The sequence below is a fragment of the Lepisosteus platostomus genome, chromosome 21 (genome assembly GCF_059453375.1).
Source record: "Lepisosteus platostomus isolate fLepPlt1 chromosome 21, fLepPlt1.hap1, whole genome shotgun sequence".
NCBI classification, from domain to species: Eukaryota; Metazoa; Chordata; class Actinopteri; order Semionotiformes; family Lepisosteidae; genus Lepisosteus; species Lepisosteus platostomus.
This window is the reverse complement of record NC_142631.1, coordinates 14,350,091-14,370,146: the sequence shown is the minus strand read 5'-3', so window position 1 is coordinate 14,370,146 and position 20,056 is coordinate 14,350,091. Positions and strand designations below refer to the sequence as shown.

Sequence of the window (20,056 nt, the reverse complement as noted above, 5' to 3'; positions counted from 1 at the left end):
GATCATTAGAGTCATATCCTTGTTATAATAATCACTGTTGTTACTATTCAAGTGGTGGCGATTGAAAAAGTACCCGAAATTAGTCAGGAAACTTCTTCCCTAGCTGTACAGCTTCCATAGAAAATAAGGATTTTTGATGGTATAAGTCAGTCCAGGAATAACAAAACAAATGCAAGAGTCACAGTTTGGAAATGTTATTCTAATCCCCAGTCTTTCCTTCCTACATTCTGACCTGTATCACAGTGCAAAGAATTTATACAGATTAGGAAAATGAATTCTCCCAATTACTAGCCAAAATCACCATGCAAAAAGGGTCAAATGGGTAATTGCTCTTTTAAGAACCAATCCAAAACGTGTGCCATCACTTTTGTATTGTAAGGAGCTGTTTGATGGGCAAATAAGCTTCTTTATCTTCATGTTGGAGGCAGTAAATAAGGTTGATTGTGACTTGTGAGGTCCGTAGCCAGCTGTTCTGGACTCCTGAGTGGCTCAAATGAGAAGGGTGCTTGCCTGAGCACCCGTGTTCGAGACTGAGTCATGTCTCTATGATTGTGACCAAGATTTTACAAACAGTGGTGCACAATTACTGTAGCCAAGTGCTCTTAGGAGTGGGGTGAGATTGCTTAACTGGGGCTCACTTGACTCTTGGCGACAATTCAACCCCCGATGTCTCCTGGGACCCTTTTCTCTCTTCTGTAGTCAGTGCTGGAACTCTGGTGTGAGGTCGTGGTGCCTGTGACATATTAAAAAACAAGTGGCTTGAAGGCGGACTACTTTGGAGGAAAGGAGAAGTTCCTCTTCTCCCCTGCACGCTGCCACAGGGGTTCGTAGCTACTGTATGAGCCAAGACACATCTGAAATTTGCAGTTCCAGATTGCACCCAATTTCAAATTGGGTGGGTATAAAAAAAGTCAGGCACTTTTAAATTTAAATATTCCTCTAACTAGCATATGTACACAAATGGCTGCATTTTTGCACAACTGTCATGAAAGCTCTCAGGTCCCCTCTGAACACATTCTGCAGTCACCTGTCTTGCAAGTGAGAATACTTCTAGCTATTACAGCTTGTAATGTGCACAACATCCAGATATATAATCCACTGGAATGTAACACCTGACCAGCAGGACTCATTATTCCTGACACAGGGAACCACCGTAAGGACAAACTGGAATGGGAAAACCACATTTTTACCTTTATAGCAAAGGCCAAGTGCCGGAACTGAACCCAGGCTTTTCCAACCTAAAAGAGATGTGCCGAGTGTGGAGCAAAACTAAACTGCTCTATGCCAAGCACTCTGATATCATTCATTATTAATATTGGCAAGGAGTTTACCACAAGCTCCTTGTCAGATTTTGCTGTCATGAGATGATTTAAAAGGCTTATTATTCCTCAGCACATTTGACAATCCAGTGAATAATGGGCACAGTAGGGAAGGTTTTGCTGAAAGTCTTGCCTCTTCATGTTTTGTGGCTTCCGTTTACGTACTGTATCTTTTCCATTATCGGCTTTGTCTAGTACTCACACAGGATGCCTTTCCAACTGGAGGCTCTGCGAGAGCAGAGGATTAATTAGGAACTTCCATTACGGCCACTGCTGTTAGGCTTTCATTTGTGTAGAGCGCAATGATGATTGACCCAACATCCCACTGTGAGCAAAGCAGCTCAGGTTTTTATTATCCCAGCAGCAACAGGGTGTACCTCCAGCTCATTATAGCTGTCCCACAAAGAGGTGCAAGTTTTCCTGCTGCTATTAATTCCTCTGAATGAAAACCAGTTGTGGTTTATTCCCCAGAGGCACGTTGCTTAAATAGCCCTCTGAAAACAAACTAACATGCACACACACACACACTAAAGCATTTCTGTTGTATTTACAGTGACAGGAAGCTGTGTCATTGTTACAGTATTTGAATGTACCCTAGTTCTTAAAGAGTTCTAATCTAGGCTCAGAATTATTCACTTTGGCCAGCTTTTACTTGAAAAATGAAAGAAATGTGATAGGACAGGGATCTCTGAGCAATGCAGGATGTATAACTGCTAAGTATGGAATAGGGTGTTTTACAGCTAAGAAGTGTGTACAGTTTTGTAACGGGGCTTGGGAGGTTGTGAGTTTTTTGTTCATTTTCTAAGTCCCTGAGTTGGTTAGCCATGATTCTTTAACCATAGAGAGCACAGAAAGAATATAAGACAGATATGAACTTTTGTAGGCCAGTTGTAAAGCAAATGCTAAACAGAACATTAGCATTTCTACCCCAGAGGCACCTCTGTAAACGTGTCTTTTTTACTTCTCAACTTTGTTGTTTACAAACTAGGTTTCTCATGCTTTTTTCTTATAACTGTTCGTTACATTTTAAACTGAGCTCTCATTGATTCTTATTTCCTTCCATGCATCACTGAAATGTACACCGATGCGGCAGCTGTCCTTGATTTCGCCCGGCTAGTTTGAATAGTATACAATGAGCTTTGAAACTTTGTGCCTTTCTATACCATAAGCCCGCCCTGGAATTGAAGGAGAAAAGGAGCATGACTGTTAATGCTTATTTTGTTCTTTTCACCCATTTTCTTCAAAACGCAAATGCCTGAGAGTTTCGCAGTGTATTGTAAGTACAGTTCTGGGAACAAGACAAGGAAAAAAAATGTGGCTGTAATTCAATTCCCCCAGTGGGCTTTCTGCTCTGTGCTGGTGGTGTGCCATTTGGCAGGGCAACAGGAGAAGGGCAAGCTCGAGGCCTGTTGGGGAGCGTGTTTGGGTGCTTTGGAAAGGAAGGGTCAGGGAGGGGTCGCGGAGCAGAGACAGGTGGGGGAGGGGGAGGGAGGGGGCAGGTACGGTGGAGGCATAGCGCTGGGGGGAGCCCAGCTAACTGCAGCCCCTGCAAGCTCTGTTCTTTTTTATCCAAGAAGAGAGGCACGGTCAAAGAAGACAGGCCACTTCTGAGGAAAACGGTAACAGAGAGGTAGACATTCTGAGGTGAAGCCTAGGTAGCTACCAGAGAGGTTAAAAGAAAGCCTCTAAATGTGGATTTAGTGGCTAGGAATTACCAGCAAACAGATCACATGCTTTTCTAACCTTATAATAAGTCACGAGACCAGGCTTGCACAAGCTGGGCCTTCTCTTGCTGTAAGTTGCTCGGGTTAGGTGACATCTGAGGTAGTGGTGGGGAGGAGGGAAGGGAATATTCTCAAAGGCATTGGCAGTGAAATAGTGCTCATGGCCTCGACTGACTGCAAAAATAAAGTTTTCACTTCAGCTCACGTGAATGAAAACTGACTCATGTAAGTAGGGAAGTTGTGTAATTACATCCCAGGGCGCTTCTCGAAAAGAGTAGGGGTGTAACCCCGGTGTCCTGGCCAAATTTCCAATTGGCCCTTACCAATCATGGCCTCCTAATACTCCCCCTCTATGAATTGGCTTCATCACTCTGCTCTCCTCCCCACTGATGGCTCATGTGTGGTGAGCGTTCTGGCGCACTATGGCTGCCGTCGCATCATCCAGGTGGATGCTACACATTGGTGGTGGTGGAGGGGAGTCCCCATTACCTGTAAAGCGCTTTGAGTGGAGTCTCCAGAAAAGCGCTATATAAGTGTAAGCAATTATTATTATTATTATTATTATTACATTTAAAGAACACACAAATGTAAAGCATTCAGCTTATACAGTGTCTGAAGGCACCTGATTCTTAAAGAATCCAAGTTGATTGGCATTTCGATTATGTGAAAGAAGAGGTATTAGAAAGCATTCCTGGTCTTAATATCTTGTGCAAAGAATGTAACAGCACTGGTTTTATTTTAGAATGTTTATTTTCAGTTCCTTTTTAGTCATGAACTGAACCTGATCTGCTTGATATTATGTTACTGTTCCTGTTTACTGTACTCAGGTCTGTCAGCTGCCTTCATGCTAGGAAAGGTACAATACATTGAAAGTTCAGCCTCCACAAGTCACTGGGGTTTGCACAAAGAAGGCCATGCTGTCTACTGAACTGATAAATAAAACTTCATGAAGTAATAGCCAAAGCAGAAAATTGAGGCATGCAATAAAACTAGAATAATGCCAGAGCAGATACACATTTAAAGAAGCAGCTCTTCGAAATCTATGTAAGTGGTCATTAGTCACTGAAAGTCACTGAAAGTATTCTGTGTGTAAAGAGAACTTACACACTGTTCAGCAAGTCATTGGGTTAGTGAGGCAATAAAGAAGGACCCTAATAAAACTACACAACATTCCATGGCAAACTGTAAGATTTTATTTGACAACTTCCTACAAATGGGGAAATGACAGGAGGTAGTCTTGGGCCTTGCCACTAGATGTCAGATGGGATCTTCCTATGAAAATTCTCAGAGCTACAATGGTGAATGCAGTTCAGTGTATTGAGGCCTAAACATACTGTATCATAACAATCACTAAAAAGAGCCAATGCAATACTGGAAACCAAAGAAACTTGAAAACTTTTTAAAACTTTCATCCTCACCTTTTCTCCTTGTGGAAAACTTTTCTTAACATTAAATAAATTAGAAATGGATTATTTACACCGGGCGGACCTAATGTAGTAGGAGATTTTCTATTTAATCATTCTACTAATATTTTTCTAATGTACTAATGTATTGTACAGTTTACTTTTTTTTGTAAAGAACTGCAACTACACCATTTTATGGTCTCAGTTCCATCATGGCTAACATTTCCATTCAGTAATATGACTTAACGTGCTGAAGGAACATGTCGAAAGGCACACCAGTCATGTCCGACATGACTTTAGCTTGGCTGATCTGTACTGGGCTGACAAGCCTGGGGAATATAACTATATACAGAGAGCTGCCCGCGGTGAGCTCTGATTGGCCCCTCCCCGGGCCTCCCTCCAATCCCCTGGCCTATTTAACATGTGTGCAGAGCGGAGGGAGGCAGAGGAATGTCAGAGCCCAGTACAGAGCCTAGCGTTCACATGCTCACTGCCACAAATGTACCACACAATGGTTGACTTTTCAGAAAAATACCTGGAAAGGTAGGAGTCCTGGCTTTTGTTTTTCTTTCTGTTTTCCGACTTGCTAGTGGGAAAGGAGTGGGAAAAAAAGGGGGGGACACCGCTCCCCGCTGCAGTAACAGTTTATTTTTAGCTGAATGTAGGAGATGTCTTAACCATGTGGAGATTTTATTGTTGTTGCACCGATAGGTCTGTGGCTGAGCTGATACCCTTCGTTTTATTTTTGTGTTTGTTATGGTTTCTGGAAAAGCTTTTCATATGGGGCCTCTATGCAGTAAAAGGGTTTAAAGCAGGGATTGCATGTTAATTCGTTTTTGGCACACAGGTTGTATTGGTAATACCGATGTATTTATTTGCAGCACACGTTGCAAGTTGCAAGTTTGCATTGCCTCTGAGTAATGGGAGCAGTTTGGTTTGGAAATCGCCGGTATAATCTGGCATGCATCAGCCATCCTCATTTATCACTGGGAACGTTTCTGCAAACAAGTGAAAATCGCGAGTTTAGTTGCATCCGATTGAGAAAGATCTTGCCAGATAGGAAGGAACATGCAGCTGGAGTCTAACACAATCGTATGCCGAGGGTTTATTGTAGGGGTATACATTTCTTGAGTCACAACCTAAAAACACACTGCAAGACACAAGTGGTTTTCATTTCTGTCCTCAGCACTGGGCTGGGATGTGCTTCTGAATGTGTGGCTGTGGCAGAGGAGCAATCAGGCTGTTCAAACTATAAATGAGAACCATGCTGGCAAACGTTCATTGATTATCTTGGTAACATCAGTCAGTTTCCCAATATCGTTTTTTTTTCTATACAGTACTTGCTTCTAGGCAGACCGTTCCAGGCAGCTGTCCCAGTATTATACTCTGTGCTTTCTTTTACTCAGTCTCCATTCTCCACACTGCAACCTTTCTCCCACTGAAACCATTCTAATTTTAAAGACTTCAGGCACAGAGATACAATTACAGACTCGGCCGTAATAAGAGACAGATGATTGAAGGTTTGGGACCTCTGGAGCTCGGAGATAATTAGGGCCAGTAAGATCTCTTTTCCAGCTTTGCTTATAGGCTGATCTGAGGAAACTGGTACAGTAGTTGGTTTCAAATTGCATGTTTAGAGCAAAACTATGAGCATGTGCCCAGGTTAATTTGATAATGCAGAGGGGTTTGGCGGAGTTCAAATGAGACACACAAAAAAGATTTTCCAACATTAGAAAACCTTCAATTGATTGTAGAAAGCTGAAATTAGCTTTTTGTAGGCTAAACCTATTTACCCAATAGCAACTATAAAAATACACAGAGTGGCAGTCGGTGACAATTCTTTTTCCCTCCTTATCCTGTTGTTTTAATGAGAGTAGAGTTTCTATGTTGCTTTCATTAACAAAGACATTGTTGACAAGTAGATTTTAACAATGATATAATCCACACAGACTGCTGTGACAATGGCAGACCAGCAGTGGTGTATTATACTGTACCTCACAGCTGCTTGAGACCTGCTGAAGCAATGTGTTAAAACTCTTTAGCTCTGAACGTTATTACAGCCTGTAGAATCCTCACCGAGAGGCCCAGAAGGGCCTCTACACTGCCCCCCTGTGGCTGTTTCCAAGTTCATGGCTAATCTTTTTCCCATTTTACGGAACATACTGTAGGTTCTGCAGTTTTCTGTGCCATTAACAAACACAGAACATGCCAGGCAGCTTTTTGTCTATCCCACTTGTAATTTCTGGAGAAAAGGTTGTAAACATTACTTTCTACAGTTGAATGAATCTTTTTTTAATACATTGCTCATTTGTTTTAAAAGTCATTGGCCTATGTTGTTGGTCACAGATAATCCTAAAAGGGTTTTAGTATTTTTGTAGAACAAGGACGTTGCCCTTGTAGTTTATGAAGGACTTCAAATCCAGAGGAGTTCGGACATTGTGAAGCCGATCTGCTTATCTGTTAGCTTGCAGCTGGCTTTTCTGCGAGACACTCCTCCTGAATTCCAGCATGACTTCATGAAAAAAAAAGTTAGCTATTTAATAGCTCTTTGGAAAGACCTGTTGCTAGCCACAGGAAAATGTCAGACCCTTCTCCCTCCCACAAGTCCATTCCGCTCACTGTATCACCGAGTGTCAATGTGGAGCGTTGATCCGGTGAGCCTACCTTCTCTCACACTCACCGGCCCCAGGGAGAAAAAGTCATAGCTTTCTACTGAGCAGAATGCGTTGCACCATTGAATCCAGACCTACATCATAAATTGTGTCATTAAGCTCACAAATATTTTCCAGGACCATAAAAAAAGGTGACGTTGCTCTGAACAGCGCCATGCAGAGGCTGGCTAGAGCTCCCTTCATTACAATAAACCAAATAAGCCAACAAAATTCATGCTATTTTTAGTGGTCTTTATCCGCCCTGAAACAATGTTTTTAAAAGCAAATATATTTCTACTACAAGAACAGTATAATTCAATTGTAAATTCAAAAATTAATAAGAACAGTGTTTCGCCTTAAATAGAATCCTCCTCCCTCCACACACAATCGGCATTTATTCATCTGGTTAAAGTAGATTTTAAACTGCTTACTCTAAAATATTAAAAGCATTGTCTGTCGTCATGCACCAGGATATTTCCTCTATTAGATTTCTTTTCTAGATAAATCTTTCTCACCACAATCCTGCGATTTGTAATTTCCCCAGACACAATAAATATACAAATGTGCCATGCTCAGATCCTTTTTGGAGGGGGATGCACAAAATCAAATTTAAGGATTCATCAGAAATATAACATAACGCCTAACATTGCTGACAGTGGCCTCTGTATTCAGATACAGGATATATTGTAACAGATTCAAAGCCGAGATCCTGTAAAAACATGGAAAAGATCTGGCTCTTCTTCAGATCCAATGATCCAGGGGTTTACCCAGGACGCATTTTTGCCATGAGGCAAGATTTTGGGAGTGTGACAGAGTCTAAGAATAACCCATATAGTAATACTCTGGCAATTTTTTTTTGAAAGGCTCCACTATTCTTTCTGTTTGCTCATTTTCTCCCCCACTGCCCAGTACGGTTGCCTAGGCAACCAGCGGTGGAGTTGGTCATAAATAGCCCCAGCCCGCCTGCATCCTGTTTCCTGCCTCAGCCTGTCCGCATTTTACCTAATTTTTTCGAAGCATGGAAAACAGTCCACCAGCCTCCGGTGAAAGCTGACACATCTCTCCCATAGTCGAAACACATGGCCCTTTCAGCGGTCCTGCTGCAGGCCCTCCTACATCCGGAGAGCCTTTGGTAGATGAATACCGCGGTCCAGATTTTTACGGAGGGTTAGTGAGGGGGTAGGAGATCTCAACTCCAGCTTCTTCGTATCCTTTGTCAGGCAGTCCTTTTTTTCCTTTCTTCCTCACCGGGATGGCTAAAGCCGCCTCAGCTTTCCTGTAATACGGACTCGTAAAAACACGACGCCGGATTAAAAGAAGTACCAGAAGTTGTGGGTGGGGCGGGGGGGCACCCCCAAAAAAAAACCAGAATTAAAAAACCAGAACTTGATGGTGGAGGCGAAGTCACGGAGCGCTGCGTGCATCGGGAGACGCAGGGTTGGGGAGATGCCGTTTTTTCGAGCAGCTGCGCCCCAAACGCAGTCCCAGGAGTTTCACTCTGAAGTGCTGCTCGGCGTGCTGCAGGGCACCTGGCGAGCGGGGGGTTTACACAGGAGACACACCATGAAAGAGTAAGTCGAGGCGCGCTCGGAAGCTGGGGCAGTGCTGCTGCTGCCGCAGACGAGCCGGGGAACTGCCTTTTTGGAAAAGGAGCAGCGGATGCAAAATGTATAACAAGAGGGCCCTTTCCTTTCCTCTCGGCTGTTTCAGTAATTCGGTACTTCTTACCTTACACTGTGGAGCTTTTTTTTTTTCTGCCCTGAGACTCAACACTTCTCTCCCTTTCGTTTTGTGTTCTTCAGGGCCAAAGACATGAAGAATCGTTTGGCTTTCTTAAGGAGGAGGAATGAATCTCCTGGAAGCAACCCGGCTAGCAAGCTGGACAAAGCTATGAAGTCTGTGAAGTAAGTGACCTCAAACACTGGCTTCTTCTGTGCTCAGGCAGAGCTCTGTTGATTTTGGAGGATAGAGAGTGAAGGTGAGACTGGGTGCAGAGCAGAGGAGCAAGTTAGCAGGGTATGCATGAGGATTTAGATTATTTTTGTTCTCATTACATCTGAAGTACTGTATGAGGAACAGGTATGGAGTTCTAGGATTTGTAAGAGAACTCATACAGCACATATCCTGTACTTACAGTGACAAGTATTCCTTGACTGAGTTGGTACAATGTGGAGTAAAAGGAAATAAACAGAAAAATCAGGATAGTTCACTAAGGCTGGGATGTAGAAGTGGTGATAGCAAGAGGAGCATTAAAAAAAAATAATTAGCAGGAGAAGATGCTTGAAGTTACTTGATGTTGTGCAAGTACGGTCTTCCAATGTTCGGTTCAGTGACTGTCACTTTGGCAGACCAGTACAAGGTTTGCTTCCTCTGTTTATCAGACGTGGTTTTAAAGAAAGTCAAAACAAGTGGATGTTTCCTAAACACCCAGGGCCTCTCACAGCCAAGCAGAGGAAGCCGGGGTCAGAATGTGACGGCATCTAATTCTTCGATTTGGAGAGCAGCCTAGGAAAATCGGCACACAACTGCAAGCCCCCATGGCTTTATTTTTCTGCTAGGTCTGTGTCAACAAGTCAAGAGACAGTGTTTAGTGTTGCTTAGACAGAATACTACAATATCTAAACAGTGAAAAAAATGTGCAGAGAGACCGTTTTTTTTTTGCCAGTGAGTAGACAAGCTCTCCTTTTATCACAACTGATATTATGAAACTTTTACTTTCGAATATGAAATGCACTGGGTTATATTTAGTTCGAGTTTTGTGCTTGTACACTGCTGTTTATTTAAAAAATGATAGCCGCGGTTCGCCGGTCAGTTACACTGATCGGAAAGACGGTGCAGATTTTATTTCTGAAGCTGGATTTTCCTTTTTTTTTTCTTATGTGCAGTCCAAATTCTGACTTGCTTTAGTGCAAAGACACCGATGCATTCGGACCAGTCTGTCTCCATTATAATCTGATAATACAGCTCAGCGTGAATACTGATGTTTAAAAGGTTCATAAAATGCGAGAAGAGATGGGCAAGGAAAATTACAAACGCAGAGTAGTCTAGAGTCCTCACGCTGTCCATATTAACAATGCTTAATGCTGTCGTTAGCTATTCATGTCTGAATGTAATACAAGTCATTCTGTACTGGCATACATTTAATAAGCATAAAACACCCAGCTTTAGTCACATAACCATCAAGATTATGGTGTTTTTAATTTTGTAGCGATCAAATGTCACAGCCTAACGGAGATTCGTGCTGGTCTCATAAAGTACATGTGGTAGAAACTGAAATTCACGTATCTAGTTCAGAGAAGAAAACAAGAGCTGTGCTTGTTTGTTCGCTGTATCGTCAGACAAGATTTTGGGGGTTTAGAAATGAGCCGCACGGGTGCTTTCATTCCCCATATGTTCTTCACGGAAGAGGCGGCATGTTCGCAGATCTACAGGAGCGATTTGAAAGAAGGAGCTTCGGGAGGGGGCGGGTTTGAGATGTAGGCACTCCCCATTCAAGGCAGCGACACCCGTCAGGGCTCCGAGCCAGTCAGAGAGCTTATAAGAGCTGTTGTGCAGCCGGACACCAGAGAGAGAGAGAGACCGAGCTGCAGAGTAGTGTATCTAGGGCACCGCCGAACCGGTTCCAAACCAAAGAGTCGAGCACGGCACCGCGAATGGGTCACACAATGAGAAACCTTGCAGAGATGGGCTTGCTAAAGAATCGATCTGCTTTTATTTGCAGGCCTACTCCCGAAGAAGCGCTCAAATGGGGAGAATCCTTAGATAAACTACTGGTTCATAAATGTAAGTGTGATTTTGGTCTTTTTAAAAAAAAAATAAGACGCCTTACATTAAGGATTTCTTTTGGAGTGCAGGCAGTTCCTTTATTTGTTTAGAGTAAGCGCTGAAGTCTGCTGTTATTTCATTTGCAGTCGTTTCTATACATTTACAATTGGGATTGTGTGTGTAAGTACAGTGGCTGAACTTCATTTCTTTAGGAACTAATGCATTATACGATGCAATTTTGTTCTCGAAATTTGGCTCTTGGATAATTGCAGTTTGTTCCCTTGGCATGCAGCTCGTGGTTGTGCATAGGAACTGAATGTATTTCAGTAACTATGTATCCGGCTGGGCTAGTGAATAGGGCGCCTGTTCGTCCTACCCATTTCTCACATGAATAGAGCCATGCAACAGCATGGGTGGGTTGGCAATAGAGAGTTTTACTGTCTGCTGCAAAACACGGTCGCTTCTATCTTTACATTGTTGCAGAAATCATGACCTTGAGCTGCTTGGTGGAAACGCAAAATCAATAGATTAGCAATGATGACGTCCGTCATACACGTTTTCTGAGCGCTAATGCATATAGCGACGATTTAAAATAGTGAGATTTCAAACTATGCCCAGGTCAACCCTCCTATTATTCTTTTGGTCTGAAGCATCCTCACACTCTAAATAACGTGGCCCGACCAGGGGTCTCACGGTGATAAAAACATGCCCTTTGCAAAAAGCTCTTTATACAGAGCGCCAACGAACGAGAACGGAAGTTGACTGCCTTCTCTCTTGTCGTCTTTAAGTAACTGTAAAAGCGCACAACAGCTTCGCAGTTGTTGCAATGCCCATGGCTTTGCTCTGCTCACTGGTTACGCACCTTCCCGTTTTGAAACTTCATGGTTTAAAAAAAAGCAATTTTGCCAAAGCAAATGTGTCAGAGGCTCAGAATTGCCGGCATGTTTTTTTTTTTGCTAATTCCGTCAGCTAATCTTTCTGTTTCCTAAGAAACATTCTAAAGTCCATTCACTAACGCTATACTTTTGCATATAAGATTCAATATTATTCAGCAACTTAATACTAAAAAAAAAAAAATTACTCAAGTTCTTCAAATCGATCTGCAGTGGGTTGCCGTGAGCATCCGAATGGTTGTTCTTTGTATGCATCACTAAACATCTTTGTTTAGTGCTTTAGTGCTTGTTTGTGCTTACCTTCCTTTTTTTTGCTTCTTCTTCTGGCAGATGGTCTGGCTGCTTTCAGAGCTTTCCTACGCACAGAGTTCAGCGAGGAAAATCTGGAATTCTGGTTGGCGTGCGAAGATTACAAGAAGATTAAGTCACAATCTAAAATGGCATCAAAGGCCAAGAAAATCTTCGCAGAATACATTGCCATCCAGTCCTGCAAAGAGGTAAAGAGGAGATTGGTGTGCGTGCGAGATCAATCCTTATCGATAAATGATGCAAGTGGTTTTCAATACTGTACACACTTTCAATACATTATCTACAAGATGTTAAATATACCAGCCGTCAGTAATGAAGAAATAGATGTTCTGAGGGGTCTGTTTTTGTTGGGGGTCAATTTAAATTGTCAGATACAAAAAGGAAACATCCTTCGCTGTTAACTATTGCATTATATGGTTTGGATTATGGAGGGTCTGATCTTGTGTAAAACAAGCAGAAACGTGCCTAGCTGAATTCCTCCGCAGAATGATTAGGTGCACTAGGAAATCTGTGATTAATCACATCCAAACCTTCAGCCCACCAAATCGTTTCACTGTGGAAGCTCCTTGCCCCCCTCAGGAATTTGTTCTTTATTTAAAAGATGGAGCTGGAAAGTCCGATGGAAAATGAAGATAAACCTGATCCACATTTTACAGCCTCATAAAACTTCTCTCTCTCTCTCTGCAGGTCAACCTCGACTCCTATACTAGAGAACACACGAAAGAAAACCTGCAAAACATCAACCGGTCCTGTTTCGACCTGGCTCAGAAGAGGATATTTGGATTAATGGAGAAGGACTCCTACCCCAGATTTCTCCGCTCAGAACTGTACTTGGACTTAGTGAACCAGAAGAAGCCCAATTCGACATCGCCCTCGTAGGCGACTCGCAACAGCTTGTTGGGTTGATTTAGGTCATTTGCGTTTCCATTTTTTATTTGCGATGGGTGGTTGAGAGACTTGAAACAGACTGGAACCTGTATGTTTACATGGAGGAGAGAATCTCCCCCCCTGGTATGTCTCCCGGGAGGGGGCACGAGCCGTACATCGGTTTTCGTCCAGTGTTACGAATATCGACGACGGAAGCCATATCTCCCTGTCGCGCAGCCCCCAGTTGGTGCAAGTGCCAGGTGGAATTTTTCCGAATTTGTTGTTCCGAACATGCTGGAGAGAGGATGAATCTGGAGATCCGAAACAGTCCGGTACTGTTTGTCACACTCTGCATCTTTCGCCCAAGTAGTCTCTCCAGTTTCCCCCCAACCCCACCCCCTTCATACGCTGTTGGTACGACATCTGCAAAACTTACTTTTTTTGGGGTTTCCATTTCTGTACATGGCCGTGACGGTTGCTCAGGGGAAGCACTGGTTTTCTTCTGCGCTAGCCTGCTGTTCAGTCAGTCTTTCCTGGCACGACATCCCTTTGGCTCCTGAACTTTGGCTCCGTTCTGTGGGGAAACGTCCTGTTGCATTCTCCAGAGGACTACAAGAGGGACAAAAACCAACAAATTATGAACTAAAGGACCAAGCTGTGGACATAATGCTGTCCTTAAGTTGAAAGAACTTACTACCCACTCTCCAAAGACTGTAGACGCTTCAGACATATCTTAAGCAAGCGATTCCATGTAGTTATAGTTGGATGAGGCAGTTTTCTCAGGACATTATGGCACTCTGTGATAAAGCTTCCAAGCTTTTTATGATTTTTATTTTTATTTTGGTTCAAATCTGCACTCCTAGACAAATAGCGCTATACCGTTAGGCTGTTGCTCTTTTCAGAAACCTTCTCGAGTGGACGGAGGTTGCCTATTTATTTAGCTCATGGCTGCTGAATGCTCATTGCATTTGCGCTCAGTTCAAATCCCTTCCTCTGCAGCCCCCCCTCCCCCCGGTATTTGCTGTCCCGATTTTAAGTGCAATATTTTTTCAATAAGTATCATTTGAGCTTGAGCTCGACAATGAATGGATCGAGCTCCGTATTAACTTTATTTTTTGTAAGAGTTGTACAAATTCTGCTCGAGGGTTAATTTACCATTTAAGATGATAAAAATACACAAAAAAAGAGGAAAAAAAAAGTCCATTTTAACAGTGTGTTCCTTAGCAGCAGGCAGCTAAGGGTTGTAGATGTATATATAGTTCCTATGAAAACTAGACAAATGAGTTTTCATAAATGTAACATGAAAATATGGTGTAACTATGTAAATACGAGACTCAAAGCTATAAAATAACATTTAATGTTATTAATAAAGCAAGGAAAGGTTTGAATGGACAGCCTCTCCTTGGTCATACACTGCTTGTTAGGAGTTTTTTTTTTAATGTATTTTATCATTTTCACTGTTTACAATTCAAGGCATCTCCTACAATAGCAAAAACCATTTGGTGTCATTGCAAAGGGTAAATAAAACTGGTCAATGATGCTCCTTGTTGTCTGCTTGTTTCATTCTGAGCCAAGTACACAGCCCCAGGCTTGTTTCAACTTTTTGAAACAGAGATTTGTTTTGTATTTTTCAGTAGTCCTGCAACATCTAAAAAGCCTAAAGGAAATATGATTTTTTTTTTTAACACTTGGACATTTCTCACAGAAAACACCACCAAAGAACACATTACATGTTAAACGAATGTAGAATCAAACGTCTTTGACTTGGGTTCACAATTCACCTGAGACACTCACCAGGAAAGACATTACATTGAGCTGATTAACTGGCAGCATCCTTCCTGGCGTCTAGCCACCTGGCACAGTGCAGAAATCAGTCATTTCAGTTGAAAGTGAAAGTTCAGTCATTCATCAATGTCTTTAGGAACTGCTTTTATGTATTTTGGACAGGTTAGTTAAAATGTGGATACCAAGTTGTATTATTTTTGCTACTAAGTCTACATAATGGAAAAAAGAGCATTAAAAGGCACAGGTGTTAAGAACCATCCAGAGCTAACTAGTTGCAACAGAAATCAGAATCCAGTCCTTTCTGGCCCCTGTATGGCCCCTTTTTACAGTGAACATTATTGAATAGCGCTTTTCAGCCTTCTGAAAGGTTATTCTCTTAAGTTTTTCTACAAAAGGACGGTTGTATACTTCAGAAACCCCAAATACAGCCACATACATGTTTTCTTGGGAACAGGAGACCTTCTGTCCCTTCAAGGCCTAAACGCACAGTTGTCTGGCAGTAGCTCTTTGATATCTGGTAAATGCTCAACGTTCACTGTGAGTTTCACTTTAAATGTGTGGCAGTTAAAAAGATACCACTGCAATATTGCTACTCTAATCATCGCATTTATTTAATTTCCAAATACCACCACAACAAATATCTTATACTTTGGAGAACGTGACATTACAATCTGTCAAGCTAAGAGCAGTGTTTCTTTGTGGCTGACCTTGTAACAAGTAACGCAGGGTTAAACTGGTGTGGGTAGGGTTGGCGCCAATTTTCTGAGGGAATCCAGGAAGCAAAAAAAAAAAAAAGGGATTAAACCTCCAGCCGTAGTCAGTGTAGAAAATCTCCAGGTAATGTGCTGAAATCAGATAGCAGGCCCCCTGATGATTAAGTCTTATTGGGTCAGAGGCTGTCTTTCTTTAGGCTGTGCTAGAAAGCAATTTGTCTGCTTCACCTGGTACTGTCAACACCTGGTAAACAATAAAAGCAGATCTCATCTGGGAGAGGTTCATCCCAAGCCTGCAGAGCTTTGCCAGCATCCCCTGGCACGGTTTCATAACCCTGTTGTGGCACTTTGAGGAGGTGTATGAGTGAAAGTGGGGGGAAAAAAATCCAACACAAACCAATACTTCTCTTTGGAAGGGAAGGGGGGAAAAGGGGTAATTGACATTTGGAGAGTGCTACAGAGAGACCCATCACCTTTTACCTGCTGTTACTTGTGCCTCTGGGCTTGATATTACCTTCAGTTCCATCTCCCAGCACAATAAAACGGACTGACATTACAAGCAAGCCTGCTTGCCGAGAGCCGTTTTATTTAATAAACGTCCTTCCTCTGCCTCATCTGTTTTTGCAATATTCCGACGCTGTTGCCAAAAGAGGACTGTTGCGTTGGCAGCAGAGCAATAATAAATAGTTCTGTCTTTCCATTTTCTATCAAACTTTAACCATGCCTTCCTATCCCTTCGTTGACATTTAATAGTATCAGTGATATCATTTGTCGTTTCCTGTTTTTTTTGTCCCTTTCCCTTATTTCTTAACTTGTTGCCATATCATCATTGTTTTTATAAAGCTACTTCCTGACTTGCATGCTGAAAACTGGAGATCTACCACTTACTGGTACTACCACGCAGTTCAGATAATGTCATTGTGGGGTCATGGGCTCCAATTTTGCCAGCACGGTGATAGTAATACATGTCTCTGCGCACAAAACGTTGTACACATGCTCCCTGAAACACTCACAGCTTCGTCTTACACTGCTGACCCAGGACTCAAATGACAGTTATTGCTTTAAATGCAAGGTTAAAAGACATCTTGTCGATACAATATTCCATACTCTGCACCCTGAGAGCAATCAATGTTTAAATATTAATGGAACGCCTCTACTCGTATCTTCCAACATCAGAAAGGCTTGGCCACTTATGCACCCTTCACTGGGAGAACACATTTACAGCCAGCTGCATTCAAATCCATATTGTATTACATCCTGTACAGTATATGAGCCACTGGTGTTTCAGAGACAACACAGGGCGTAAAAAGTCCCCTATGCTATGATGCAATGTTGGGAGTGTTGCATTGCGCATCAGTACCTTCACCACTTCATCCCTTTTTTGTCCAACTTGAAATAATTCTGTCCCAATACCAGTTACCGCTGGAAAAGGCAGGTGCCTCGGGAACAGAAATCAAAAACAAAACTGGAACAATATATGAACGTCCCTTTAATAATCAGTAATAAGATCTAATGAAACATGAACAGAAGTGAGCGTGTTAGTGAGATCAAGAAGGTCCACAACTCAATGGGGTATCTTGAGCCTTAAGAACGAAAACAAATTCCCTGCCCTACAATTAAAAACCACATTAGTGCCAGCGTATCAGCTCAGGTGTACTCTGAATACAAATTTCATTAAGCTCTTTCAGTTTATTGTACCAAGAAATACAGTACATGTGAATCCACCTCAATTAAAAGGGCTACCACACGCAATGGAATATCCGTGTGTGAGGGTTCTCTACAGCCTGTGATCGCCTGACAATTTCAAACCACGCCAGTGCTGCTATCACAGGCTGCTGATATCAGTGGCACCTCTTCACTTCATTGTTTCCTTGCAGTCGGCTTGCAAACATACTATCAAACCATTGTTTGTTTTTTTACGAGACCCTCTACCTAAACAGCTGCCTTGTCTTTCCTAAGTATAAGTTACTACCCATTCAGATTTTAAGTGCTGCAAATGAATTCCCAACCTGGTCCCCATAATGAAGGGTCAGCAGCGAGCTTGAAATTAAAACAGACCAGATTTCATCTATGATTATAGTCAAATTACATAAAACTGTACAGATCGGATCACTTGCAATACACCGCGCTGTCCACCAAGCTAGTCATCTCCAAAGTGAAGTACTCACCAAGGATTCAGCGCCAAAATTAAACTGACATGTTTTTCTTTCTTAAATTGAAAACCCATCCTGTTACTGTTAAGAAAATAAGACCTTAGGCATATAAGTGTTTTTCTAATTTTCTTTAGCCTTTTTTGTTTTTCGGTCTTTAGTTTTTCTTGAGCTCAAAAAGCCACGAATTGCTTTGTGTCAAAGGGTGTAAGCTTGCAATGTGCCCATGTGAGTTGCCTGCTCTTAAAGAATTCCAGGGAAGGAATTTCAGACTTTCTTTAGAACTCCCACAGAACACTCACAGTTCAATATAGTTATATAGTGCCCTTCACTACCAGTTATCCCCCAAAGCTTTCCACTGTTCCATACACAGACCGTATGGAGTGGTACAATAAATAAATCAAAAGGAATTTTGCGCAAAATGATGCAATACAGTGTTTCATAGTGTAACAGGGTAACCACAGCTCTGCTTTTCTGATTGATCAATTTGGTATAAACTCCTTCTGTGCTTTGATCCCAACTTGTTTCCACTCTTTTTAGCAAACGTGGGTACACAGCTCCCCAAAGAGAGAGGTTTCAGAGAGAGGGGAAGCAGAGGCCTTCATTCCTGTGACCCGACTGGGATAAAACCCCAGCACTGGAGCTGGTCTGACCACCTACAGTGAGTTGTACAGTGCCATTCTCTACACCAGCGTGGGAGAAGGAGGGGGCATGTGTCCTTCGGCTTTCAACCTGCTCCTGATTAATAAACAGTACTGCAAAAGGTTTTCTGATTTTAAATAGTTTAGTGACTGGGTGATGTCAGAGAGGAGTACTTGTACTGTACACTTTGCCTGGGGATGATGTGAACTCGTAGGCCCTCTCACTCCGACACCTCGTGCAAACCAACCCTATTGAGTCATCATGTTTCACATTTCATGTTATTCCCAGTATCTGCAGATGGTTGAGTTCAAAACTAATTAGCAGAGTATCTTTCTGCTACAGATACACTTGAAACTACAGTATTGCATAGGAAGAATACAAAAAGGAAAATTTGCAAGCCTTATTTTATGGTGTTCACTTACTGTACAATGCATATGAACAAATCGAATTCATATTATTTGCAAAACAAAAAAAAATAGTTTTCATTAGAAAATGGGTTCTTTAGAGTTTTGCAATTTCTTAATGAAAAGCACTGTTGTGTCATACAAATGACAAAGTCCAGGTGTCTGTGTAGTAGAAGTCTCTTTATTTCATATATATATATATGGGAGAACGGCCCCTTTTCTTTCCTTAATGATAGATGACTCAAATCCCACAGAATAAATAACAAGCATTTTTGCATTTCTTTTTGGTCTGATGCCAATTGGTATTAATTACCATAACAACGCTTTTATTTTTTCAATGACGTTTAACATTTACAGTATCTAATCGTTAGGAAGGACTAAAAACATCAATACTGTGGAATATAGAAATGGAACTGCCCCTCATGGCCTAGAAGATGGACATGTTCAATTTCAATCCAAGGGAATTTCAATGTGCAGTCTGAGGTACAGCAGAGCTCCCCAAAGAAAGGGAAAAGCAGGGACCTGCTGAAGATACAATCTTCTAAGATACAGAAAAAACGCTCAAAGTAATAATGCACAGTGGACAATAATCGTGGTCATAATCAACATCATGAGTTTTCGTGTCAGCATCAGGAATGCTGAACTCTCACATTCTTTAAAATACAATTGGAATCTACCTTTTATTTTTTGCAAATTATAAATTGTGTTCTGGTCACAATGGTTAAAAGTCTTAATTGATTAAACTCTCCCAGGCCTAGGCAGAAAAGACGTCTGCATTTCTGAAGCACTTCTTCAACGTGAAAGACATTTTGAGAGGGTATACGTAGTTACATTACCACATTCTGCTTACTCCTCTATCGCATTCATAAATCTTTGGTGACACCCCCATATGAAAGCTTAGTTAGTGCAATTTGTTTTGAAAATGTAATAATGTATGAAAATTCAAGACAATTTTAATGAATAGGCTACTTATTCACAAACGTTCCTGTGATGATGTCATTTCTTTATATCTTCCCAGCATGATCTCAAATACAGGAATGACACACTGAGTACTGCATAAAGCTGGAATAAAAAAAATATTCTGTATGCTGTGCTCATTGTACAAAACAGAAGGTACATTCATTACCTCTGTATGACATTCTGAATGTGTCCCTAATAACAAGCACTGTCATAATTCATGAAAAGTGGCTATTCTAGCTTTAACAATAAAATAAATTTTAACTAACGTCCTTTTTGCATTCAAGGATGACATTTACAGAACAGATCGTATTGCAGAAGCATATATTAATGTCAAGTTGTAACAGAACTGTACTTGGTAAATACGGAGATCAGGTCATACAAAAACCTTTCTTGAAAGTAACATTCAACTAATGCACCTGGCATTTATATTTCAGAATTAGGTGCATTAATAAATTAGACATTTTAAAAAGG

The 20,056-nt window shown here is 41.7% G+C and overlaps 1 protein-coding gene across 4 annotated transcripts in view; it reads left to right on the top strand.

The window, feature by feature from the left end:
- The window catches only part of rgs3a (regulator of G protein signaling 3a), a 220,316-nt gene extending 205,845 nt beyond the window's left edge, over nucleotides 1-14,471 (top strand). For all 4 annotated transcript variants that reach the window (XM_088614600.1, XM_088614599.1, XM_088614602.1 and 1 more), the window contains 4 exons: nucleotides 8,900-9,001; nucleotides 10,819-10,880; nucleotides 12,086-12,252; nucleotides 12,752-14,471. In XM_088614600.1, the coding sequence (XP_088470726.1) occupies nucleotides 8,900-9,001; nucleotides 10,819-10,880; nucleotides 12,086-12,252; nucleotides 12,752-12,943 (523 nt within the window). In that variant the 3' untranslated portion in view covers nucleotides 12,944-14,471. The remainder of the gene's footprint in view (nucleotides 1-8,899; nucleotides 9,002-10,818; nucleotides 10,881-12,085; nucleotides 12,253-12,751) is intronic.
- Nucleotides 14,472-20,056: the final 5,585 nt, after the last annotated feature.